The sequence below is a fragment of the Lepus europaeus genome, chromosome 14, assembly GCF_033115175.1.
Source record: "Lepus europaeus isolate LE1 chromosome 14, mLepTim1.pri, whole genome shotgun sequence".
NCBI classification, from domain to species: Eukaryota; Metazoa; Chordata; class Mammalia; order Lagomorpha; family Leporidae; genus Lepus; species Lepus europaeus.
Genome location: NC_084840.1, coordinates 17,462,586 through 17,488,418, shown reverse-complemented (window position 1 = coordinate 17,488,418; position 25,833 = coordinate 17,462,586). Strand labels below are relative to the sequence as shown.

Here is a 25,833-nt window from a genome sequence, read left to right as displayed (position 1 = left end):
TCTGGGTTTGAGTCCCAGCTCCACTCCCAGTTCCAGCCTCCTGCTAATACGCTCTGGGAGGCAAAGGTAATGGCTCAAGGAGTTGTCTCTGCCACCCATGAGACCTGGGCTGAATGCTCAGCTCCTGGCTTCAGCTTGGCTGTTGCAGGCATTTGGGGGGTGAACCAGCAGATGGGAGATCTCTCTCTTTCTCTTTCATTCTCTGCCTTTCAAATAAAATAAATTTTAAAAAAATTGTTTTTAAAGACCTTGGAGGGCCAGGTGTTGTGGCGCAGCAAGTAGCTGCTTAGGCTACTCACATCCCATATCATAGTGCCTGCTTTGAGTCCTGACTACTGCAGGCAGTGGAGGATGGCCCAAGTCCTTGGGCCCCTGCACCCACGTAGGGGACCTGGCGGGAGCTCCTGCCTTTGGATCAGCCCAGTTCTAGCCATTGTAGCCATTTGAGGAGTGAACCAGGGGATGGGAGACCTCTCTCTCTCTCTCTCTCTCTGCTTCTGCCTCTCTGTAACTCTGCCTTTCAAATAAATACATAATCTTTAAAAAAGGGTGAGTGGACACAGCCTCCAGGATTGTATGAGAGGAGGGGCAGAAGTGGGGCGAGGGCTCGTGCATCCTACTGCTCCACTCCTCTGGTTGCTACCCCGCCATGGGATCGGCTTCACATCTGCTTCTTAACTTAGTTTAAGCCCAGCCCCGAGCATGTGATCTGTGACATTCAAAGCTCCTTGCTGGACTCCTCCTGGCCCTGGCCTTGCCGACACCCCTCAGCCTCCAGGTCCCCATCAGGGCGTGCGTGAAGAGTGTGACAAACTCAGCCCACACTGCTCTCACTTTTGTCCACGAACGGCTTCTACTCACCAGGGGATCTGAGTCCAGAGAACTCGGGGTGCTGTCTTTGACTGTCCTGTCCTCAGGAGGTGAGGCGATGCTGTGAGGGCCTACGGTGGGCGGGGGCAGGTGGTACAGCTTGGACTGGTCTTGTTGAGCTGACGGCCATGGGAGAGTGTCCCGGACCCACTCCACTGGGTCCTCCCAAGCAGCTTTCTGTCCATGGACCTGGAGAGCAGGAGAGACAGGAACACTGAGTGGGGCTCCACAGAACAGAGGCTCACCCCTGTGCTCTCTCGGGAGTCCCCATAAAGCACATTCCTTGGAAACGTGCACTTCGGCCAACGTAAAGTTGTGATGCTGTGGTCCCACAGAACTTCCCCGAGTCTCCCAACCAGGAACTAAGTTGCTGTGGACCAGTAACACTGTTCCGGAGGGGCCGGCATTGCGGCACAGCAGGCTGAGCCAGCCTTGTGATATCTCCCATCCCACAGAGGAGTGTAGGCTGGAGACCTGGCTGCTTTGCCTCGGACCCAGCTCCCTGCCGATGTACATGGGAAAGCAGCAAGGATGGCCTAAGTGATTGGACCCATGCCGCCCACATGGAAGACCCTGATGGAATTCCAGGCTCCTGGCTTCATCCTGGCCCTGTCCCAGCTGTTGCAGCCCTTTGGGGAGTAAACCAGTGGATGGAAGATCTCTCTCTCTCTTTCTGTATCACTTTGCCTTTCAAATAAATAAAATACATCTATTCAAAAAGTTTCTAAAATCATTCTGGAGATTGTATTAAGTTGTAGTGAAACTTAAAAAAACTTTTTAGCTTTTATTTTCTAATTTTTTTAGTTGACAAGTACAATTGTATGTATCTGTGATGTGTAACACAATGTTTTGAAATATGTGTATGTTGTAGAATGGGTATATTGAGCTGATTAACATGTGCCATCACTCATAGATTTTTTTTGTTGTGAAGACACTTAAAATTTATTATGTCAGTGAGTTCTAGAGGATAATACATTGTTATTAGCTACAGTTACTATGTTGTACAACAGATCTCTTGAATTCATTACTCCTCTCAAACTGAAATTTTGTATACTTTGACTAATACCTCCCCAGCCTCTGGTAACTACTGCTCTATACTGTCTCTCTCAATTCCAGTTCTTTAGATTTCACCTACAAGTGAAGTCATATGCCATTTGCATTTGTATGTCCGGCTCATTTTATTTCATGTAATGTTCTCCAGCCTCTCCCACGTTATTACAAATGACAACCTTTCTCTTTTTTCTTAAGGTTGAATAGTACTCCATTGTGATGTGTACCACAAATTTCTTTCTCCATCTACTGATGGATGCCTAGGTTTGTGCGTTAAAAATATGCACAAATCTGGTGATCCTGCAATTTTACTTCTCAAGTAGAAAATACCTTTAGTCAATACTTTTCTAAAACTTGACTTTCATTTTGGAAAGATTTATTTTTACCTACTTGAAAGGCAGAATGACAGAGAGAGAAACACAGAGAGAGAGAGAGAGAGATCTTCTGTCGTCTAGTTCACTCTCCAAATGCCTGCAATAGCTGGAGCCAGGCCATGCAAAAGCTGGGGCCCAGAACTCCACCGTGGCCTCCCACAGGGGTGGCAGGGGCTCAAGCATTTGAGCCATCATCTGCTGCCTCCCAGGATGCAGGATCCAAACTGGAGCAGCTTAGACTTAAACCAGGCACTCTGATATGGGACCTGGGCATCCCAAGCAGCCTGCCCTTGACTTTGAAATAAATTATTTATTTTATGTGCAAGGCAGAGAGACAGAGAAAGATATGCTGAGACCTCTCCTATTTGCTGGTTCACTCCCCACATACCTGGGAGCTGGGCACTCAACTCAGGTCCCCCATGTGGGGAACAAGGACCCAACCACCATAAGGAGTAGAGCCAGGACTTGAACCCAGGCACTCTGTCTTTTTTTTTTTTTTTTTTTTTTGACAGGCAGAGTGGACAGTGAGAGAGAGGTCTTCCTTTGCCGTTGGTTCACCCTCCAATGGCCGCCGCGGCCCGCGCGCTGCCGGCAAGGCCCGCGTGCTGCAGCCGGCGCACTGCGCTGATCCGAAGCCAGCAGCCAGGTGCCTCTACTGGTCTCCCAGGCGGATACAGGGCCCAAGGACTTGGGCCATCCTCCACTGCACTCCCTGGCCACAGCAGAGAGCTGGCCTGGAAGAGGGGCAACCGGGCAGAATCCGGCGCCCCAACCGGGACTAGAACCCGGTGTGCCAGCGCCGCTAGGTGGAGGATTAGCCTGTTGAGCCATGGCGCCGGCCAGGCACTCTGTCTTAATCACTGCACCAAATGCCTGCTTCAAAATTATTGATTTTCTTGAAAACACATGCTACGTGAAAATGCTTTTAAATTATAAAACTATCAAACATCACACAAAATTTCCCCATACTACCTACCACAAATTTATAAATGAAATAGTGGTTTCTGGCATCACTCTGATAGACAGCATCTCTAGAAATTTACCAGGTCACCAAGAGATATCCTTCTGACAAAGTGCTTTTAGGGCTGCCCAGTCATTGTGTTCTAGTTCATTAGTGCTGGGATGGACTTTAGTGATCATAATGCCCTCAGGACATCGCAAGAAATGACCTCTGCCCTTGGTATGAAGTTTTCATTTTAACTTAAAGAAAAAGTTGTTTTTTTTTTTTTTTAAACTTGAGAGTCAGAGAGGAAGAGAGGCGCCATCCATTAGTTCACTCCCAAAATGCCTGCCATGACAGAGCTTAGTTGGTAAAGGCTCGGGGTAAAGCCAGGAGCTGGGAATTCAAACCAGGTCTCTCACTGCCTCCCAGGCGCCATGTCAGCTGGAGCCAGGAGCTGCAGATGGGTATCAAAGCCAGGTCCTCAGATGTGGAAGCGGGCATCTTAACACCATCTTACCTACTAGGCCAAATGCCTGCTGCTAGTCTAACTTTTAAAATCTGTTCAGACATTTCATTTTGTTTTTAAAACAATCTACTGATTTAGGTAGAACAAAATTCGTTACTCTTTTACATATGAGGCCATTAAAATCAATGTAACATGTTTTTAGCAGTTAGTAAGTAGCTACAGCTGAAATGGGTGGGTTACTAAATTCTTAGCCAAATTATCATTTTCATTTGCTCTGATTACTGGAGGTGGTTTGAACTGGGCTTAGAGCCAGCAGGCCGAGGACTGGGGAGAAGGCCCCAGAGCCATTAGCTGAATGATGGCTGGAGGCAGGACAGCAGCTCCACCCTTCCAGCACCTTGTTCCACCTGTTAGGAGGAGGACCTGTGCCTAATGTTAAAGAAATGTTTCCACTTTCCTAAGTAGGACAGCTTGACCTTGAGATCTGAGTGGGGTCAGAGGGTGGGGCTCACCTTGATTCCATCCTTAGCCCCTTCCTGGAGATAAGGAATGATGGAGTTGTTCCACAGGTCAATGAACCAGGTCCGGAAGTCCTCGATGCCAATGGGACAGGACAGAAAGAAGCAAGGGCCTGGGGAGAGAGGAGGAGGCCATGTCGAGAGTGGAGAACCTGGATATGTCCAATCCGGGGATTCTCGCACTGCCTAGGCCACGCAGAGGGGTCTGCTGTGCAAAGGGCTAGAGGAGATGTAGAGATGCTGAGACCAGCGGGTGCTGGCTGCCCGGCTGCCAATCTCCAAGCCATGCCTCAAGACGGAAGCTCTTAAACTCCCTCCTGCACACCTTTCCTCCTCTTCCCCATTAACTAGAGGAGCAAAGATGAGGGAGAGGGGCTGGTAGTCCAGGGTTAACACGATTTACCCAGATCCCAGTGCTCACTGCACAGGGAACAGCTGCTGAGACTCCAGAGAGCAAAGGGCCCCTCCCCCACCCGGGGCGGCAAAGTAGAACAGGGCAGCCGCCTCCCGGCCCCGTACCGATGAGGAAGTCGGAGGTGCTGTGCTTCTCCAGGAAGGTGTGGAGGTGGTACCAGAGCTTGGGCACCCAGTCCAGCACCCGCAGCAGCTCCTCCTTGTTGGCGTTCACGTCGCTGTCCGACTCCACCAGCTTCCTCCGCAGGTAGCGGACCAGGAAGCCGTTGGCTGGCTCCACGTTGTTGGAGAAGGTTAGCATCCTGCAGCCAGCGATGGAGAGAGGAAGGTCACGATGGCAAAGGGGGCACTGTCAGTGCTTACCCCCCGCCAGCCTGTCCTCCAGGCCACCTCCCTCGGCTGACAACTGAACTTGGCTGGCAGAGCTCACTCTCACATCAGGACTCTGCCCGCACGGGCCCAGACTGGGGCGAGACCAAGAATCCTGACTGCAGCAGCCTTCCTAGCTGGGCTCAGCCTTGAAGCTGTCCGCTCAAGGGTCTTCCTCCACCCTGGGACTCACAAGGCAAATACGTCCACTTCTGGCTATGTCCCTTTCCCTCCCCATACCAACTTCCCTGCACACTAGGGCCTGGAAGTTAACTAATTTGCAGGCCCTTGGGTAGGGTCAGGGGTGTATCTGGGGCACAGATCTTACCTGAAGCTCAAGTGCAAGCCATGGTTGGGTGTCATTTTTACCGGCTGGTTGGTGGTGCCTATAATATATGGACTGTGGGAAAGGAGGCGGGAAAGATTCACTTAGCCTTGTCACATTTACTTCTTTTTTTTTTTTTTTTTTTTTTTTTTTTTGATAGGCAGAGTTAGACAGTGAGAGAAAGAGACAGAGAGAAAGGTCTTCCTTCTGTTGGTTCACCCCCCAAATGGCTACTACAGCCAGCGCACTGCACTGATCCGAAGCCAGGAGCCAGGCGCCACCTCCTGGTCTCCCATGTGGGTGCAGGGCACAAGCACCTGGGCCATCCTCCACTGCCTTCCCAGGACACAGCAGAGAGCTGGACTGGAAGAGGAGCAACCGGGACAGAATCTGGTGCCCCAACCGGGACTAGAACCCGGGGTACCGGCGCTGCAGGTGGAGGATTAGCCTAGTGAGCCGCGGCGCCAGCCCACATTTGCTTCTTGCCACGTACATACACAGCAGAGTGCGGTGAGGCCAGTCCTGACCACAGCTTACCATTTGTGGTACTTGCAGGTGAGGGCCCCGTTGACCAGCTCACTGATGGAACCTGCTTCACTCAGGTCATCCAAGAGGATCACCAGGGGCACGTCCCCCATCCCCGTGTCCCGGTCTATCTGGTTGGCCAGGTTGGAGAGGTACAGCTGCAGATCCTGGAGTAAAGGGGACAGCAGGTGGGCACTCAGGAGTCAGCACCGGGAGCAGCCTCAGAGGGCGGACGCTGGCGAAGCTTTGCTGGTTCTGGAATTCCTGTGTCTGATGCACTCGGGGACATCTGATCATAGAACCAGATTACCGCAGGCTAACGGCGCAGTGACCCATGCTCTCCAAAGGTGGGGGCACACATGGAGTTTCCTAAATGGTTCTTTTGTTTGGGGGGTTGGCATAAATTACCATTAAAGGATGAACCTCCCCAAGCTGGGCAGAGCCAAGATTTGAACCAACACCAGCGTACTCAGTGGACAGGGCAGGGTTGGGGGCAGGGTGCCATTGTGAGCGCTTCTTCCCAGAAAGCCCAAGGTGAGAGCGTAATACTGAAAAGGAGGGTAGAGGGGAGAAGACAGCCGGGACGGTGGCAGGTTGGAAAGGGGCAGGGCGTGGCTGCATCAGTGAGCCACTGAAGGGAAGGGAGCTCAGCAGAGCGAGGGAACGTGTGGAGTGAGGAGGCTGACGCGAGAGTCTCGGAGGATGCCGGGCAGTGGGAGGATGAGAGAGGGCGGGAGGGAATGGACTCCTGAGGAGAGGGAGAACGATGAAGCCGAGGCGGAGGGAGGGGAACAGCAAAGGCCAGGGCAGGCTGGGGTCGGGGAGGCTGGGGGGAGACCGTGGCAGGAGCAAGCGGGGTCAGGGCACGGGGGGAGGGGGGCAGGCACCTTGCACGACTGCTGGTGCATGTTGAAGGTGCTGACGATGCCTTCGGTGACCTCGCGGCCCGAGCGCTCCACCAGGTACTCGGCCAGCCGGTTGGTCAGGTAGGTCTTGCCCGTGCCGCTGGGGCCCGAGAGCACGAGGCGCCGGTGCTTGAGCAGGAGGCCGATGTAGTGCTGCATCATGGGCTTGGGGATGAGCGTCTCGAAGGCCAGGCTGTCCACGCACTTCTCCTTCAGACCTGGACCCGCCCCGGAGCCGTGTGAGTCCTGCCCAGGGCCCACAGGGTGGCCGGGGACCCCAAAGAGCCCACTGAGGAAACCCTGAGCCACCCGCACCGGCGCCCTGCAGGAATCCTTCAACCCTGACTTCGGAAACTCTGATCTTTTTTTTTTTTTTTTTTGCCAGCAGAGTTAGACAGTGAGAGAGAGAGAAAAAGAGAGAAAGGTCTTCCTTCCGTTGGTTCACTCCCCAAAATGGCCACTACGGCCGGCGCTGCGCCGATCCGAAGCCAGGAGCCAGGTGCTTCCTCCTGGTCTCCCATGCGGGTGCAGGGTTCAAGCACTTGGGCCATCCTCCACTGCCCTCCCGGGCCACAGCAGAGACCTGGACTGGAAGAGGGGCAACCGGGACAGAATCCGGCGTCCCGACCGGGACTAGAACCTGGTGTGCCAGCGCCGCAGGCAGAGGATTAGCCTAGTGAGCCGTGGCGCCGGCCGAAAACTCTGATCTCATTTTCAAGGACACCCTGAACTAGAGGTGAGGTGTGGCCTGGCAAAAATGCCCGAGAACGGAAGCTGGAGCTGGTCTGAGGCACCTGCGTCTCACGTTATGCCAGCACCTTCACACAGGAGCTTCTCAGTAACTTCTCAGTGAACTCCATGAACGCACGATGGGTTCTCTCACCATCCTGCCCCTGCCTCCGAGCCACAGCCCTCACCCTGACAGACGAGGACTGACCTTTGAGAGACACGGAGATGTTGTTGACACCGCGGCGACAAGGGGGCAGCTCGGGGGGCTCTGCGTCCAGCACGCGCTTCACGTGGCTGATGCTGTAGCCGTGGATGGACTCAGTGCTGAGTCCCAGGGTGGAGGCTGGGTCCATTTTGGAAATATAGTCCTGCCAGAAGGAACAGAACGGGAGATGGCGAGGAGCGCAGGTGTTCATGCCGCACGGAAGTCTGAGCGGCAGACGGCAGACTCGCAGGTGCAGACAGACAAGGGCGCGTGCGTTTCCTGTTCTTCAGGATGTAGCCCAGGTCCCCAGGGCCCCCACGCCCGCGTGGCTCCATGTCCCGTGAGTCCACGTGTCCCTTTACCTTGAATACTTGGAAAACGGCTTCATCCAGCATCTTCCAGTCAACTTTTCCACTGACTTTGGTACAGCCCAGGAAGAACTCCTGCTGCTTCAAGTCCTGTGAGGACAAGAGAGAAGCACAGGAGCCTCAGGCCAGCTGACTCCAGGAGAAGGGGAGCGTCAATGGCCCCAGGAGCTCGGTGCTCCAGCCGGGGGAGCATTGAGAGCCCAGAGCTTCTGGCGTGGATATGACGGCACAGACGCCCTTCCACTGCCAACGGCGGTAGGTCCCAACAGAACAATCGGAAGCTGACAATGTACGCAACATGCCTAACCTACCAAACACCCTGGCTGAGCCACAGAGCGTCCATAGGCTATCGGTCAGGTCTCTGTAGGACTGCATGGCAGACCGGGGGCTGTGGCTTGCTGCCACTGCCCAGCGTGCAAAATACAACAGAACTGCACATCCAGAGCCCAGGAAAGTTCAAGATGCAAACTATGAAGCAGAGTTGCTCCTGAACACACATCACTTGTGCACAAGCGTGGAGGTGGGGACCACCTGTATCATGCCGGTTTCTCCACCAGCCCTCCCCGAGGTTCCTCACCCCTTTGATGATGTGCTGGGGGGGCATCCGGACCACCACCCGCAGGGTCACTTCCTCCTTGGGACCGCAAGTGCTGATGCCATCCATGGGTGACAGTTCTGTGGGGTTGAAAAGGACTAATTGGTGTTAGGAGTTCGTGCAGCCTTTCCTGAATTTGCTGGTCCTAAGCCTCTCTCAACAAGTCTATTTACTACCAGGAAGAAATTCAGTCCCCCAAGCTGCCAAGGTCTCGGGGTGGAAGGTCCACAGTGACTCTTGGGGGCTCAGGACACCAGCATCTGCTCCTCACCACCCCAGTCCAGGGCTGAGCAGGTGGCATGGCATCACAGTGAGATGAACCCTTTCCTCCTCTCCACCCCAACGGGTTCGTCTCCCAAACGGGTACCTGTGTCCGTGAGACTTGGGCTGAAGGACTGGGTGAGTGCAAGGCCCAGGGAGCGGCGAGGGGACGACAGAGCAGATGATCCAGGGACCTGCCCTGGGGTGCAGCCTGAGGAGGGGCCGGGGGCTACCTTCAGCCGGTCGTTCTCTGCTTTCAACAGGTCCACCTCCAACTGTGGGGGAACAGACAGGGTAGGGCGGCAGGGCTGGGCAGGTCTCAGGCCGCAGGCTCCCTCTCCTGCGCTCTCTGCCCAGACGCCAACCTGCATGTTGTGCATGGTCTCCCGAAGCTGGTCCAGTTGGTGGGCCGAGTTGAGGGCCTCCAGGCGGATGTCCGTCAGCTTCATCTCCTTCTCCCACAGCTCGGAGCGCAGCTCCGAGACCTCTTTTTTCTCCGGCTCCTCTTCCTCATTGCTGTGGAACAGCCTGGTAGTGTGGGGAACTGGGTGAGCAGGGCCCCTGCAAGAAACCAAGAGTTAGACCAGGCTACAATGGAGAAGCAGCAGAGTGACCATGGGCAGCGAGATGTGTGGGTGGCAACTGTGACTCCTGCCCGTGGCTGCTCGCTCGTGGGAGAGACAGGGTCCACCTGCTGGTCCCACACACCCAGGGAGAGGGAGGTCTAAGGTGCTAATTATTGTTCAGGGCCAACTCTGGCCAGCTGCTGACACTGCCACCAGGCTTGAGGGGGGGCAGGTGGCTAGACAGCACTTACTCGGGGACATCAGTGCCCACGGAGGAGGAGTTGGAGGACTTGATGGAGGGCGAGGCGGTCTCTGTGGAAGCGTGCTGCAGCTTGGGGGACGATGGGGCGGAGGAGTCGGGCGTGGCAATCTCCTCGATGTCCGAGTACGAGGAAGCAGACTTGGGTCCCTTTTTTATACTGAAGGCTTTGTTAAAGGAACTTCGTAGCTGAAAAAGAGCAGATCCGGGCCGAGAGCTCAGGGCTCCACTCTGCGGAGTCTGGGGCGTTGGCCACAGAGGAAGGTGCAGGCAGGGGAGGGGCTTGTGCTTAAGCTTCCCTCCAGGCTCCACTTGATTGGTGGAGGTGGGCAGAAGTGCTGGGGGTGGGAGTTAGGGTTGAGGGCAGGAGTGGGCTCTTGTGGTTTGCGGCTGTTGCAGGCCGTGGGGACCTCCTGGGTCTTCTCTCTCCCACTGGGGGGACTGGTCCCACTGATGGGGACAGAGGGATGTCTCCAGAGGTCCCGGGTCTATGTCTCAGTGATTTAGCCCTGCCTGCTCACGCAGACCCGCACTGCTCAGTGAAGAAGCCCACCTCCGACCTCAGGCTGAGGCCTGTGACCAGCCCAGCACCTGCCAGCCAGAGACCGACAGCCTGAGTCTGCAGGGGAGCGACAGAAGGCAGTGTGGTCAAGTTTCTTTGAGTATTTCTTCTGCCCAGCCCAGAATGGTTGAAACAACCAGAAAAAGCACATGTTACTATTTCCAAGGTCCTAGAACACACGATGTTTCCCAATATCTCCTTAGAACACCTGGGGCGCTACAGTGCGACCATGGCTTGTTGGATCTCGGCGTTGATGAGCGTGGGGGTTAGGGATGGAAGCCGGAGATGCAAACCAGAGTCCTGTCCCGCACCCATCCACATGCCTCCAGACAGCATGCACACACACACACAGGGACACAGACACGGAATGGCAGCAAGAGACAGAGAGTAAAGGAGGGTCCACGGCTGCAGGGGACAAAGGCAAACCCGTCTCGGAGGCAGTGAGAAAAGAAGTGAGCATCTGAGCATCCTCTCTAAGTGTCTCTCCAGCGAGGTGACAGGTGGAGCTGCTGGGTGTCTGCTAGGAAGATACACAGGACCACTCTGGCCATCTGGGGATGAGTGAGCCAGGGTGTGTGCAGTTGGCTGGTGGCGGGGGACTTGTTACCATTGAGCAGACAGGGCTCAGAAGTACAATAGCTGTGCGCACACAGAGAGATCTTGTGACCACAATCTGCCTGGAGCATCAGTCCTCTAAGATCAATGAGCTCCCAAAGCAAGAACAGTGTTCCATGTGGAGTTTTGTATCTGAAAGCCAAAACCACTGGGCAATGTTTGGTGTCATGTGGCTAACGGCTCCATGGTTAAATGAGTTCTGGAAACAGTGGATTAAGCAACCTGAGATGGAATTCTCCCCTAGGGGAGGGCTCAGAACGTCTCCAGTGCAGACGTGAGCTGCACAAATGCAGTACTTCTCAAATTTATTTCACAATGGCAGCACTATTTAAGGAGTCTCATTGGACAGGTGATCGGTGGGACATGCTTCAGGCAACACTATTCTAAACAACCAAGTTTAAACGACTACAGGTCTTCCCTGCTATCCTGCGCCACACCTGGCCAGGGCTATGCCTTCTCCCTGCCCTATTGCTTCCCTTCCGACCAGCGTCTGCGGCTGAAGTATTCCACACTTTCCTCTCTATCACCATGCCCACTCGCTCCGTGTCCTCTGTGGTGTGTTCCTTGTCCTCTGTCACCAGGAACTCCTGTAGCACTTACTGCCCCAGTGCTTTGTCACCACTGGATTGTTACCAGTTTTATATGCACACCTGTATCTGTCCTCCCAGCAATGCTGCAGCCTCCCTGCCACTGAGACAAGATTCTATCGTTTTCTTTTCTTTTCTTTTTTTTTTGAGATTTTAAAAGCAAGATTTATTAGAGTCAAAGACCTGCAGTCAGAGTGGCATGGAAGGGGGCTTGCAAGAGAGGAAAACACCCGAAGGGCTGGCGGCAGTGGGGTTTTTATGTACAATTTTGGGGAAGAAACTGTCGATCAATAAGGTAAGGACAAAACAACAAGACCCTGTCTGGCTTGCTCATAATAAAACAAAACAGCCATCACAGGGTGGGACACCCGATTAGTGTTACAGTAAACTGGGAGCTCAGAGGGGTGGAGTCACCACTCCATTGCTGTTCTCATGATAAGATCCGACACTCCCAAGGAGTGGCAGGCAGGCACTTCTGACCTTGCTAAGGATAACTTTTAAGGACAACAGATTCCACCTTTCTTATCTTGACAACACTTAGGACAAAGGCAGGAGAGGGTTCAAGTGGACCTCCGGGGTCTGGCTTGGAACAGGCACTCTAAGTCCTCTTTCTGTTGGCCTTGGACTATGGGCTCTGATCCCTGAAACACCTCCAGGAACTCCATGGATGCTTAAAGCTTCGGGGTGACTTCAGTGCGCCCCAGACTGGACCATACCCCTCCTCTACCTCTGCTACATCTACTCTAGGGGGCTCTTCAGGCTACATCCAGACGGAACTGCCCTCAGGGAACCGTCATTACGAAGGGAACCTTCATCCAACGACTCTTCCTAGGTCTCATGGAACCAGTCAAAAAGGCTCATGTTCTGGACAGAAGGAGCTCGATTTGTAACAGAGGAAGACAGCAGGAGACAAATTTGGGTTTCGGTTGATGTCCCCATTGACCCCCAGCCTGACCACTCCTCTGTTGTGAGGCGGGGCAGCTGTGGATGGACCATGCAGTGGAGTGAGTCAGGGGCTCTGGGGTGGTGGGCGTGGTTAGTGTTATGAGTGGTCGTTCTTTTTTTAGGAGGTGGGGGTTGCTTGGGAAACAGGTAAGGTATGGCAAAGGAGAAGAGAAAATAAGGAAAGGAACCGGGTCTCTTACCTCATAGACCTGGAAAAAAATATGGATTTGAAGTCAGCATTTTGAAGGAAACAAAAACAAAAAAGCAACACTTAATCGCTCATTTCACACAGCTGGTGCCCATCTGCATTGCACAAAGGTGCGGGGGGTGCTTCCTGAACAGGGGACAGAAGAGCAAGACACCTCACCCAGAAATGCTCTCCCTACCCTAGCCAGCAAGCTGCTCAGAGCATTCTAGACTCAACTAGAGACTTTCAGTAAAGTCGTCTCAAAATCGGGTTAGGGTCTTCTGCAGCGGGAGAACACACACACACACACACACGGACACACACACAATTACTTCTGGGTCAGCAATCTAAAGGGTCCTTTTGAAAGCTCCACAAATGCTCCAAAAATGGAAGATACGACCTCCAGGAGCATCACGGCTAAACGGTTTTGTCCACAATCTCTCCATAGTCTAGAAGGAAATGGGGGGTGGGGGGGTGGGAGGAGGGAACTGATAAGCCATTCCCTTCCGTTTGTTGCCAATCAGTATGGAGAGCCCAAGCAAAGCAGGTGGACATAAAGGCTGCAGGGATAGCCTGGGACAAGCAGGGAATGACCTGGGGAAGCGGGGAGCTCAGCAGACATCCAGCTGGCGCTCAGTGCTCGGGAAACTACACCTCGGTTAATTCCGGAGGGATGCACGCCCGCGCCCAGGCGGAGATGGTCCACCATGGTTCTACACAACTCCCTCCCCCAAACCTTTACCTACCCAGCTCTTTTTCTTCTTCTTCTTCGCATCAGCATCCTTGCCACTGCCAATGCTGGAATGGCTAGTGATGCTGTTGAGGCTGGAGATGCTGTCTGAGGAGTTCTGTCTCTTGATCCGAAGTTCTAGGGACCAAACACAAATGGGCAGAACACAAGGTGAGGCAAGTTTAGCTGCAGAGGGTTAAGAGGGGGAGAGGAACCAACCAACTCCTGGGTCCAAACTATTTATTGGGGCTGGCGTTGTGGCGCAGTGGGTTAAGGCACCACCTGTGATGCTGGGTCCCATACCAGAACACCGGTTCAAGTCCCAGCTGATCCAGCTTCCTGCTCATGCACCTGAGAAAGCAGCGGAGGATGGCCCAAGTGCTTGGGCCCCTGCACCCACGTGGGAGACCTGAAAGAAACTCCTGGCACCCGGGTTTGGCCTGGCTCAGTCCTGGCTGTTGTGGCCATTTAGGGAGTGAACCAACAGATGAAAGATATCTCACTCTGTCTTTCCTTCTCTCTCTGTAACTCTGCCTATAAAATAAATAAGTAAATCTTAAAAAAAAAAAAAAAAGATGAAGAGGCATACATCATTTAGTAAGCTAATGAAAGGCTATTGTAAACGCCAGGGTTTGTCAACGAGGCAGCTTAGACTGCAGTTTCTCAGTGAATCAGACACACCTGCACAGCTGGAACTGGAGGTGAAGACACAACTGGTGTGTTCCAGTGGCACAGGCCGTGTCTACTGACAAGGGAACCTGCTGCTTCACTCCAGAACTCTGATCTTGCAGACCAAGGATACACTCAGTGAGAACACTGCAGTGTGGGTCCATCACGTTCTGACAACTGCCCTATCTCATTTTCCCCTTCCCCATCCCGTTATTGTGCATAAAGTAACTGGTATATTGCCTACTGCATTTTCTTTCTTTCTTTTTAACTAAATGGCCAATGGCATTTAAAATAAGTATTTAATTTCTATGTGTTTACTTATTTATTAAAGATTTATTTATTTATTCGAGTTACACAGGGGCAGAGGTAGTGGTTCACTCTCCCAATGGCCACAATGGCCAGAGCTGGGCCCATCCAAAGCCAGGAACCAGGAGCTTCTGGGTCTCCCACGTGGGTGCAGGGTGCTTGGGCCCTCCTCTGCTGCTTTCCCAGACCATGTGCAGGGAGCTGGATCAGAAGTGGAGCAGCCAGGACTCCAACCGGCACCCACATGGGATACTGGCACCAAAGGCGGAGGCTTACCCCGCTACACCACAGTGCCTGCCCTGCCAATGGTATGTTTTGACTGACATCAAATGGAGATGAAATGGGGGAAAACGCTGGTTCTGGGACAATATCCCCTTTCTCCATTGGTGGCACATGCATTCAGCTCTTATCTTCATACTCCAGTAAGCTACTCTCACCGTTTTAACAACAACCAACAAAAAATAAAAATCTTTGCATACCTTTTTTGATTGGAGAATTTTTTTTTTTTTTGGACAGGCAGAGTGGACAGTGAGAGAGAGACAGAGAGAAAGGTCTTCCTTTTTGCCGTTGGTTCACCCTCCAATGGCCGCCGCATTAGGCGCGCTGCGGCCAGCGCACCGTGCTGTTCCGATGGCAGGAGCCAGGTGCTTCTCCTGGTCTCCCATGGGGTGCAGGGCCCAAGCACTTGGGCCATCCTCCACTGCACTCCCTGGCCACAGCAGAGAGCTGGCCTGGAAGAGGGGCAACCGGGACAGGATCGGTGCCCCGACCAGGACTAGAACCCGGTGTGCCGGCGCCGTAAGGCAGAGGATTAGCCTACTGAGCCACGGCGCCGGCCTTGATTGGAGAATTTTAATGTTTTTCATTTATCATTGTAAATCCAAGGACAATTTATAACTTTCTTGTATGCAGTTATTACATGTAGAGCAATCTCTCTTTAAGTAGGGGAAAATGACTCTTTTATTTGAGAGGTAGTTACAGAGAGAGGGAAAGACAGAGAGAAAGGTTTTCCATCTGCTAGTTCACTCCCCAAATGGCCAGAGTTGGGCAACCCAAAGTCAGGAGCCAGGAACTTCTTCTGGGTCTCCCACAGGGGTGCAGGGACCCAAGCACTTGGGCCATCTTCTACTGTGTTCCTAGCCATAGCAGAGAGCTGGGCTGGAAGAGGAGCAGCCGGGACTAGAACCAGCACTCATATGAGATCCTGGTGCCACAGGCAGAGGCTTAGCTTACTATGCCACAGCGCTGACCCCAGGGAAAATGCATCCAAGATAGTTGTCCCTTCAAGACAAGCATCTTGTTGTTTAAATAAACTTCTTGTTTTATTTATTTATTTTTTTGACAGGCAGAGTGGACAGTGAGAGAGAGAGACAGAGAGAAAGGTCTTCCTTTTCCGTTGGTTCACCCTCCAATGGCTGCTGCGGCCGGTGCATCTCGCTGATCCGAAGCCAGGAGCCAGGTGCTTCTTCCTGGTCTCCCATGGGGTGCAGGGCCCAAGCACTTGGGCCATCCTCCACTGCACTCCCGGGCCACAGCAGAGAGCTGGCCTGGAAGAGGGGCAACGGGGACAGATTCCAGCACCCCAACCGGGACTAGAACCCGGTGTGCCAGCGCCGCAAGGTGGAGGATTAGCCTATTGAGCCACGGCGCCGGCCTAACTTCTTGTTTTTGAAAACAGTAGAGTTTAGTATATTAACAACAAGGAAGATGAAGTGGAAGGAAACTCAACTAGAGGCAGGAGACCAGCTAGGGGGTTACTTTCTCTGCTGCTTTTCTTAGGGAGCTGGAGTGGGAGTGGAGGACCAGGGACTCGAACCCTTGTCCACAGGGGATGCCAGCACTGCAGGCAGAGGCTTAACCTGCTACACCTCAGTGCTGCTCCTGCCTCATGAAGTGGATTGCTAATTTTCCCTTGATAATAGACAGAAAACAGGATCCCCATATCTGATGTTGAAATTACCAAAGCTTACACAGCACCTGGAATGAGTATCGAGTTTACCATATTACAGAGTACTTCTGTTATCTTAAAAGGTGTAGAAAATTCAAGAGAATATGCTGAGTTAAGGTGAAGAAATTTTTCATCAGTATAAAAAAATGATTCTATGTATGCATGGATAGGGGAACTTAAATTGTTGTGAGCAACTGGAATTAAAAGATAAAATCAGGGGTGAGCCTTCACACAGTGGTTAAGATGCTACTGTGGCTACCCACATCTCAATCAGTAATGCCCAGGTCGGAGTCCCGGATCCACTGCTGATACCAGCTTCCTGCTAATGCAGTCTGGGAGGCAGCAGGTGATGGCTCAAGTAGCTGGGTCCGAGCCACCCACGTGGGAGACCCAGGTTGAGTTCTGGGATCCTGGCTTTGGCCTGACCTAGCCCTGGCTGTTGCAGGCATTTGGGGGAGTGAACCAGCAGATGGAAGCGCTCTGTTTGCCTGTCTGCCTCCCTGCCTCTCAACTAAATACATAAAAACTTAAAAACAGGGGCCAGTGCTGTGGCATAGTAGGCCAAGCCTCCACCTGCAGGGCTGGCATCCCATATGGGCGCCGGTTCTAGTCCTGGCTGCTCCTCTTCTGATCCAGCTCTCTGCTATGGCCTGGGAAAGCAGTGGAAGATGGCCCAAGTGCGTGGGCCCCTGCACCCATGTGGGAGACCTTGAAGAAGCTCCTGGCTCCTGACTTCGGATCAGCTCAGCTCCAGCCAATACGGCCATTTGGGGAGTGAACCAGCAGATGGAAGACCTTTGTCTCTCCCTCTCACTGTCTGTAACTCTACCTCTCAAAAAAATAAATGAAATCTTTAAAAAAAAAAAAAAAACACCCTTTATATTGCAATGTAAGCTTCAGTAAGTTCAAGACACTTCACACAAAATGTATACTTCTTATACCAGCACTTTACCCATCCCCAAAGAAAGAGACAAGGTCTTGTGATTTAGCCTTGTCAACAGTTTTTTACATCACTGACTGAAGATTAAACATTGTTAATGAGTAGGACCCACCAGGCCTGTCAGGTGGATACCTAATTACTTCCCATGGAAAGCCGAGCAAAAACTGCCCTTGTCTGAGCAGAGAGAAGAGGACTGTGGAGAAGGATTCCGGGGAAGCTCCCCAGGTCTCCTCTGCTCAGGCTTTGGCTCACTTTCACCACCCTCCTGATAAGCAGAGGTCATCATTCTCTGGCCTCCCAGACAGCCAGCAAGCCCGGTGCATTCAGTATCCCAAAAACCTGTTGCCATGACGTTTGCTCTTGGCTGGTCCACTCCCCTCGCTCTGTCCTCAGGAGGACACTGGAAAAGCCATATTTCGTCACCTGCTACACTTTTCCAGAGATGTTTCAGAAGCTTGCTTTAGAACTTCCACGGAAAGCTCTGCCCTTGCCTGCGGCTGATCTGGGCACCCCAGTTTCGGCAACCATTCAGCAGAAAGTTTGCTCCATTTGAATTTTCCAGTGAGAACTGTGTAAGCTGAACCAGTTGGGATTGTCTGTGGTGTCGGCTATGATTTCTGCTGTTAATCAGTGGTCACACGCAGGGCACAGCCAAAATTAATTTTTTTCCTTGAAAATTAATGTGGATTGTCTGCCACTGTGGGCTTCATCTTCAACTTCACCTTGTCCCTTCTTAAAATGACATACGCATTTGTAACCTGCTGACTTCTTGGTGGTATTGTTCCCATAAACTTGTCATAAAGCATCAATGATTTCACCATTCCTCTAGTCAGGCTTCAGCGTAAATTTGATCTTTGTTCTTGCTCTAAATTTAGCAGAATTCGGGTTGCTATGATAGGAGCTGTTTTTAAACCAATGTCTCACCCTCCTCAGTGCCTCAAACTAGATCCTGCTCAGACATGTCATAGCAGGTTAGTATGAGTTTATTTGGGTGCAAAATAATTCAGAAATCCATGATAGTTTTTTTCATAATATGCACTTTGCACATGAAACCTTTTGAAGAGCTCTTGCATGTTTGTTTGCAAACATGGTTTATTATTTCTGGAAAGAATTGCAAGAACTATCAGCAATACCTACCTCTGGGGAATGGGTTTCTTGAGGGGTAATTGGGGGGGTAGGGATTTTGTGTTTAACCATAAACCCTTTTGTGCAGTTTCCCTCAGGCACTGGCAAATGTTTGCTGTAGTCAGCTCTGCTGTGTTAGCATTAAAGGAGCCACAGTCGATATGCAAATTAATGATGTGATCATGTACAACAAAACTATATTTAAACAGGGACCAGTGCTGTGGTACAGCAGGTTAACGCCCTGGCCTGGAGCGCCGGCACCCATACAGGCGCTGGTTCATGACCCGGCTGCTCCACTTCCCATCCAGCTCTCTGCTATAGCTTGGGAAAGCAGTAGAAGATGGCCCAAATCCTTGGGCCCTTGCACTCAAGTGGGAGACCCGGAAGAAGCTCCTGGCTCCTGGTTTCAGATCTGCTCAGCTCTGGCTGTTGTGGCCAACTGGGGAGTGGGCCAGACCTCTCTCTGCTCTCCTCTCTCTGTGTAACTCTGACTTTCAAACAAATAAATAAAAACAAACAAACAAACAAATTATATTTAAACACTGGTGTTAAGCGACATTTGGCTGATGGGCCTACCACTAGTTTCTATTTCCCCCCAGAACGTGCCCTGCATTTACGACAGAAATCAGTTTAACTGGGGACTGCCATTGTAGCGCAGTGGGTTAAGCCACCGCCTGCAACACCAGTGTACCACGTTTTCACTGGCTGCTCCTCTTCCAATCCAGCTCCCTGCTAATGTGCCTGAGAAAGCAGCACAAGATGGCCGCAGTGGTTTGGCACCAGCCACCCACGTGGGAGTCCCGGATGGAGCTCCAAGCTCCTGGCTTTTGTCTGGCTCAGCCCTGTTTGGAGAGTGAATAAGCAGACAGAGATCTCTCTTTCTCTCCTTCAGCCTCTGAAATAAATCTCTTCAAACATCAGTTTAACTGATATTAGTTAATTAAAAACAAAAAATGAAGGGTAACAAAATACGTGCATACATCTGTCTTCTGTCAGTTAGTTATCACTCTCTCTCTCTCTCTTTTTCTGTTATTTCAATTTCAGTGAGTGCTGAACCTATCAGGAGAACTAAAAAAGCATGTTATATAGTATGCTTAAGAGCAAAGGACAGGTTGTAGAAACAATTTTCAGAAGGTTATGACATCTTCAGTGCTTTTTTTTTTAATTTTTTTTATTTTTATTTTTGACAGGCAAAGTGGACAGTGAGAGAGAGACAGAGAGAAAGGTCTTCCTTTTGCCGTTGGTTCACCCTCCAATGGCCGCCGCGGTAGCGCGCTGCGGCCGGCGCACCACGCTGATCCGTTGGCAGGAGCCAGGTGCTTATCCTGGTCTCCCATGGGGTGCAGGACCCAAGCACTTGGGCCATCCTCCACTGCACTCCCTGGCTACAGCAGAGAGCTGGCCTGGAAGAGGGGCAACCGGGACAGGATCGGTGCCCTGACCGGGACTAGAACCCGGTGTGCCGGCGCCGCAAGGCGGAGGATTAGCCTAGTGAGCCGCGGCGCCGGCCACCTTCGGTGCTTTTTGAATTTTGTGTCACGTACCTTCAGTCACACTAGCAAATAACCACAAGAAAATAAGCTGGTATCATCTGCCATCAAGAACATAAAATCAGGGCTGGCACTGTAGCACAGTGGGTTGCAACACAGGCATCCCATATCAGAGCCATGGCTCTGTCCCAGGTGCTCCCCTGCTAATGCGCCTGGAACAGCAGCACAAGATGGCCCAAGGTCATGGGCCCCTGCCACTCACGTGGGAGACCCAGATGGGGTTCCTGGCTCCTGGCTTCTCCCACTGTTGCCACTTGGGGAGTGAAATGGCAGATGGAACCCTCCTCGTCTGTCTCTCCCTCTCTCAAAGCCGCAGGGAGATGTCACTTCACACCTGCTAGAATGGCTGTCAGAAGAGAGAGGGCAGGGAGAGTGTGGGCCAGGAGTCGAGGAACGGGGACCTGCACACGTTGCTGGCAGGCCCGTGAAAGGGTTCAGGTGCTTTGGACAGCCGCTTTCTACAAAGTCAAACCCAGAGTCACCACACGACCACCAGTCCCACTCCCAGGCATATGTCCACGAGAGCATACACCTGTCCGTGAACGTCCACGGCAGCATTATTCATGAGAGCAGAAGCAGAAACAACCGGGGTGCACCGACTGATGAGCGGGTAAGCAGCCACAGCGTATCCACGCGAGGGAATACTGGTCAGCCCCAAGAAGGAACGCAGTGCTGACACAGGAAGCAACATGGATGGATCCCGAAAACGCTTTGCCCATCACAGGAGACCACACGGCCTACGATCCTGCCCATGTGAAGTGCCCACAAGAGGCAAATCCCCAGAGACCGAGCGTAGGTGTGGCGTTCACGGGGAGTGGGAGGAGAAGAGAGGGGGACGGGGGCTTCTCTGTGAGCTGATGGAAGGGGGGTAGAATTACGCAGACGGCTGCACAACCTTGCCAACAGGCTAGAAGCCACTGAACTGTATTTCACAAAGGGCGAGTTTTATAGCATACCAATCAGATCTCAGCTTCTATAAAAACGTGCAGAAGCTACAGGTAGATGTGAACATCAGGGAAAATGAGAAGAGACGTAGACAGAAAGCTGAGCATGGAGCCCTGGGAAAATCCAGTACTGGAGGAGGGTCCACGAAGGAACAGAGCAGGGGGAGATGGGAAGGACTCAGATCCCTGGTGAAGAAGCGCAGACAATGAGCCTTGTGGCTATGGTGTCAGCTGAGACAACACATCACATATCAGAGTGCCTGGATCCCAGCTTCCGTGTACCCCGGATCAAGCAGTTGCACCCTAGCCACCAACATGGGAGGTCTGCATTGAGTCCCCAGCTCCTGGCTTTGGTCTGACCCAGTTCCGTGCCCACTATGGGCATCTGGGGAGTGACCTAGTGCATGGGAACTCTGAATCTCTGTGTCTCCCATATAAATAAATAAACAGAAGCTAAGGGAAGGTTCAATGAAGAAAGAAGGGGTTAACAGGGTTGTGTTTTGGGGATGGGCAGTGTGCATGGGTGGGAGAGGCACTGTCTGAACACCAGACGCCGGTGCTGTGGTGCCAACACACCTTCTCTGATCTCAAACAACAAACTTCTGGGTAGGTGTTATCTCCATCACACAGCAGACAAGGAAAATAAGTGGTAAAAACAGTAAGTTGGATTTTGGAGAAATGGGGGTCACTGGGGACTTCAGAGAAAGTGGTTTTGTAGAGTGATGGTGACAAGAATAAAAATTACAGCAGACTTAGATGTGAAAGGGAGGTAAGGCTGACTGCGGAGGGGGAGAGAGCTCAGACGACAGAAAGTTGGGTCGATACACAGATACATCTTTTCCCCTTGAGAGAGGATAGAGCCTTAGCGGGTCTGTAACAGAGGAGAGTGCATGGAGAAAAAGTCAGAGAGGTGGGAGGGAGGGAGAGGGAGAGAGAGGGAGAGGAGCAGAGCGAGAGGGGAGAGAGGGAGCAGAGTGGGCATCCTTGGCCAGAAGGGACAGCTCCTTCCGACAAAACGGGAGACAGAGAAATACGGGCTGGATAGACTTAAATTGATGCAGTGGACAGGAGTCAATGGGATTCCCGCTTGAAGATGCCCACTGCCTAACTAGGAAGGCGGGGGCTGCGACCAGCAGACTGAGGCGTCCGTGGTGGGGTGAGGAGCTTGAGAAGAGTGAAAGCTGACTCGGACGGGAGCAGAAGTGCCAGCGTCCCGAGGGCCTCGCTGGGGGCACGGACCACAGCCGTTCCGGGCGTCAGACTCCCAGCCCCGTGACTGCCCGCTGTGGAGCGGCAGACCTGCCATTTGAACCCTGCAACCTGCAGCTGGGCTGCCTCGCTGGCGTCCCCGCGTGGGCGTGGGCACAGGGCACAGCCGCGTGAAGTGCAGCGCAGGCTGAATGGCGGCCTCAGACAGCTCTTTGGTGTGGCCTGACGACTGATTACGGGTCTCTTCCGCGTGCCATCACCCCGGCACCTCTCGCTGACCAGCTGCTGGAGGGCAGCTCTGAGCCCTCACCTAGGAGTTTGCTACGGCGTCTGGCGTATCGCGGGCCCAGACAACACTCCGCAAAAACCTCCCGCTCAGCCCGCTCCCGCTCTCCCTGCACCTGCAGCCGGGTGTCCCACCTTTGGGCGTGGCTTCTGAGGCATTGAGGGCTCCCTGAATGACGGCCTGGGCCTCGGAGTTCTTCTTCTTCAGAAAATCTATGGTTTCTCGCAGATCCAGCAGTTCGGTGTCCTACGACAGAAGCAGGAAGGGTGTCCCTGTGGGAACGGGCAGCAGCATTCACCAGGCGGTGGGCCGGGCACCGGAGCCCCAGGGTGGGGGCTAGGCACAAGGAGTCTGTCCCCGCTGTCCGGGGGGCAGGCTGAGAAGCCGGGGGACAGTCGGGCAGGGAGGAACTGGCACTCGTGCGTGTGGCAGGGAGGCGGGCTGGCCCTGGCTGGGCTGTTCAGGGGAGCTCCCCTCCCAGGCCCCTCACCTTCTCCTCGGCTGTCTCTGCCAAGTGTCGCAGGCGGGACGTCATATTCACCAGGCTCTGCTCGAAGGCAGCCACGAGGTTAGCCTGCCACAAACACAGAGAGGCGCCTCACTTGCACGGGGCTGGGCAGAGTGGTGACGGCCACGGCGAGTAGCCCTACTGGGTTTTCTGTGTCTCAGAGCTGACTGAGGCCAAGGAACCCCCAGGGGTTTACTCCTCCACTGTGCAGTGGGCTGGCCCCCGCGGGACCAAACGCCCTCTCTGGGGAAGCTGCTGGGACACCTGCCCCTCTGCTCCCAGGTGGCCTCCACCCTGAAGTTGGGCTTGTTTGGAAGCTGCTGCTTTTGCAGGGCACAGCTCCACTTGCCGGGCTGGCTGGGAGAGCTCGTGCAGTTCAAGGGCATGCCACCGTTTGGCCACTAGGTGTCAGGTATGTTTCACAAGAGCTGGAGGAAGACACAGAGGCAGCCCAGGGAGAGCTGAGCTGGGAGCCAAGGCCCCAGGGGTGCACAGTTCCAACTCTGGGCCAATCAGCGGCCAGAAGCCTAGACAAGTGAAGGGACGAGGCCCTGGACTATGCAGGGGGAACCTTGGGGACAGAGAAACAGCCATCAGTGAGCAGGCTGGTGAGCCCCGCAAGCAGCGATGGGCACAGCCCAGGATGCTCCCACGTTTACCCATCCGTCAAGGCCTGGACCCTAAGAGCTTTTTTGCAGGGAGGGCCTGGGCTCTTTGGCAGGAAGGCATCCCGACCTGGGCTGTTCCCTTCCATCTGCTGGACAGCGGCCTTCTGTCTTCTCCATTCAGGCTCACCCCAAGGACCCCAGCTTCCCACGTGCTCTTCCCAGCTTGGGCCTGGGCTCTCATCTCCCACCTGTGTGTCTCCCTACTCTGCACTTCCCCCTAATCCCAGCCTCAGGCCGCGGTGCCCGCCAGACCCCCAGGCCAAGCAGTGGGTCTGCAGGCAGACTAGCATTCGGGTGGGCTCAGTGGCTGGAGCCCCTCCTGGTCCATCCAGGCTGTGCCCTCCACTTCAGCAGGCAGCAAGTTCCACAGAACCTGGGATCGCAGGACCCCGAAGAGGACTGTGGGACCTTCCAGAAGTCCTGATATCACACCTCCTTCCCAGGGGCGGGGCTCCAACCCTGGGTGAAAACCTGCCTCTGGGATTCATGGGCCTGGGTGCCTGGGTGCTGAGTGAGTTCTTGCTTAGCCAAATGGAACTTCCTGTTCTAAGAAAAAATCACCGTCTACATTCGTTTTCTTGGCTGCAACCCAGCCTTGACAGCACGATGGCTGGCAGATTGCAGCGTCAGTGAGTCAGACATAATAAGGTTCTCTGCCTCCCCGGCGCCTCTTGCTCCGGCATCTCCCAGACATGAATTTCCTGGGGAGTGCGGGACGTGACCCAGCCACCGGCCATGGAGGGTGCAGCACCAGGGAGAGGAAAGAAGGTTCTTGATCTGTAAAGGTCCCCCAGAGTGGGAGAAAGTGTGGCAACACGCTGGTCCGTGTGCACCCGGTGAACCGCGGGTCTGCGGGAAGAGGATCGAGAGGAAGAGCCGGGTACTGGGGAACTGCTGCCGAAACAGACTGGGAACATCCAAGGTCGGGGTGGGGGAGTCCTCTCCCCGACTCCAAGGGACAGACCCCAGGCCCGACAGCTGGGCTCCCTGGAGAGGAAAGGAAGGGAGAGAACCAGAAGCCACTGTGGAAATTGCAGACATGGCTCTTTTTGTGTGAACACTTGGAAAGCTCCTGCAGATCCGGCTCAGCTGTTGTTTACAGCTTTGGGGGAAAATGGCTCCTGTGTTCTGTGTCTGCAGCTCGGTCACAGGGGAGAAACCGCGCGGTTAGAGGAGGTGGCTTCGGCACTCCCTACCTCACCACGCAGCCAAAGCCAGGCCAAAAAAAAAAAAGGAAGTGACCGAGGGCGGATCCTGGCCGGGATCCTTTCTGCCAGCCGTCCAGGACTGGGAGAGGCAGTTGTGAACGAGGGAGTTGGGCTTCTGTGGTCACCAGAGAGGATCCTAATGACCAAATCAGTGCCTGCCCAGGGACAAAGACGAGACACACCCCAGGGCAGTGGGCACAGGATTTCGGGGCCGTGTGATTACGGCCAACAGCAAGGCTGCTTGCACTTCCACACAGTACCTCCGACAATACACTCTCCCCCCCCCTCCTTCTTTCTCTCCCTCCCTCTCTCTCTCTCTCCCTCCCTCTTTCTTCCTCTTCCTCTCTCTCCCTCTCTTCCTTGGGGGTTCCAAGGCCACCAGACACGAGCACAGCCATTCCTGTTCCTTAGGTAAATGGGGCAAAACGGTTCTTTATAAAACCTGGGACTCGGAAAAGGGCAGTGCCCCGATTCTCCACGTGCGAACTGGAAAGAAGCCCACGCCCTCGGGGCCCAAGCCCAGGGCGGTCTGTGTCCGATGGGTCTGCTCCCTCGGTGGAACTCATCCAACTCTGGCTAGAATAACTTCCCGGGCCCTTCCCCACACCACGGCACTCACATTGGCTGAAAGCTGAGACGTCAAGGTGGCCACTTTTTCCTGGGATGACTCCAGCTCCCTACGAAGCTTCCGGATTTGCTGTGAAAGGAAGGGAAAGAAACTCTTGGTGGCAGAAGATGTACGGGAAGTGGGCGGACACGGGGTGCAGCGGCGTTAAGGAGCAGGGACGAAGCTTCGCGCCCTACCTCGGATTGCATCCTCTCCTCAGCCTGAAGAAGGGTGCACGGAAGGAGAGAGAGAGGAGGTGGTTACCATGGAGGCAAAGCAGCCGGGCCCCGGAGCAAGCGAGAGGCGCCGAGAGGCAGGAGGCTGAAGACCTGGGGTCCCAGCCCTGGCTCCTCGTGGGACTCGGCTCAGGTTTAAATAAATGGATTTCTCTGGAGTTCATCTCCAGCCAACTTTGTCACGGCCACGAAGGTTGGGCAACGAGACGCTGATCAGCTGGAAAATGAACCCTGACAGCCACCAACTAGTGTCAACCTAGC

The 25,833-nt window shown here is 53.6% G+C and overlaps 1 protein-coding gene across 4 annotated transcripts in view; it reads right to left on the bottom strand.

Moving 5' to 3' along the window:
- Positions 1-25,833, bottom strand: part of NAV1 (neuron navigator 1) — a 228,814-nt gene that overhangs the window by 6,438 nt on the left and 196,543 nt on the right. For all 4 annotated transcript variants that reach the window (XM_062211580.1, XM_062211581.1, XM_062211582.1 and 1 more), the window contains 16 exons: positions 25,349-25,426; positions 22,836-22,919; positions 22,480-22,591; positions 13,385-13,506; positions 9,735-9,931; positions 9,283-9,478; positions 9,024-9,192; positions 8,639-8,736; positions 8,056-8,151; positions 7,697-7,856; positions 6,742-6,977; positions 5,867-6,021; positions 5,333-5,404; positions 4,741-4,937; positions 4,216-4,334; positions 862-1,059 (listed from right to left, as the gene is read on the bottom strand). In XM_062211580.1, the coding sequence (XP_062067564.1) occupies positions 862-1,059; positions 4,216-4,334; positions 4,741-4,937; positions 5,333-5,404; positions 5,867-6,021; positions 6,742-6,977; positions 7,697-7,856; positions 8,056-8,151; positions 8,639-8,736; positions 9,024-9,192; positions 9,283-9,478; positions 9,735-9,931; positions 13,385-13,506; positions 22,480-22,591; positions 22,836-22,919; positions 25,349-25,426 (2,289 nt within the window). The remainder of the gene's footprint in view (positions 1-861; positions 1,060-4,215; positions 4,335-4,740; positions 4,938-5,332; positions 5,405-5,866; positions 6,022-6,741; positions 6,978-7,696; positions 7,857-8,055; positions 8,152-8,638; positions 8,737-9,023; positions 9,193-9,282; positions 9,479-9,734; positions 9,932-13,384; positions 13,507-22,479; positions 22,592-22,835; positions 22,920-25,348; positions 25,427-25,833) is intronic.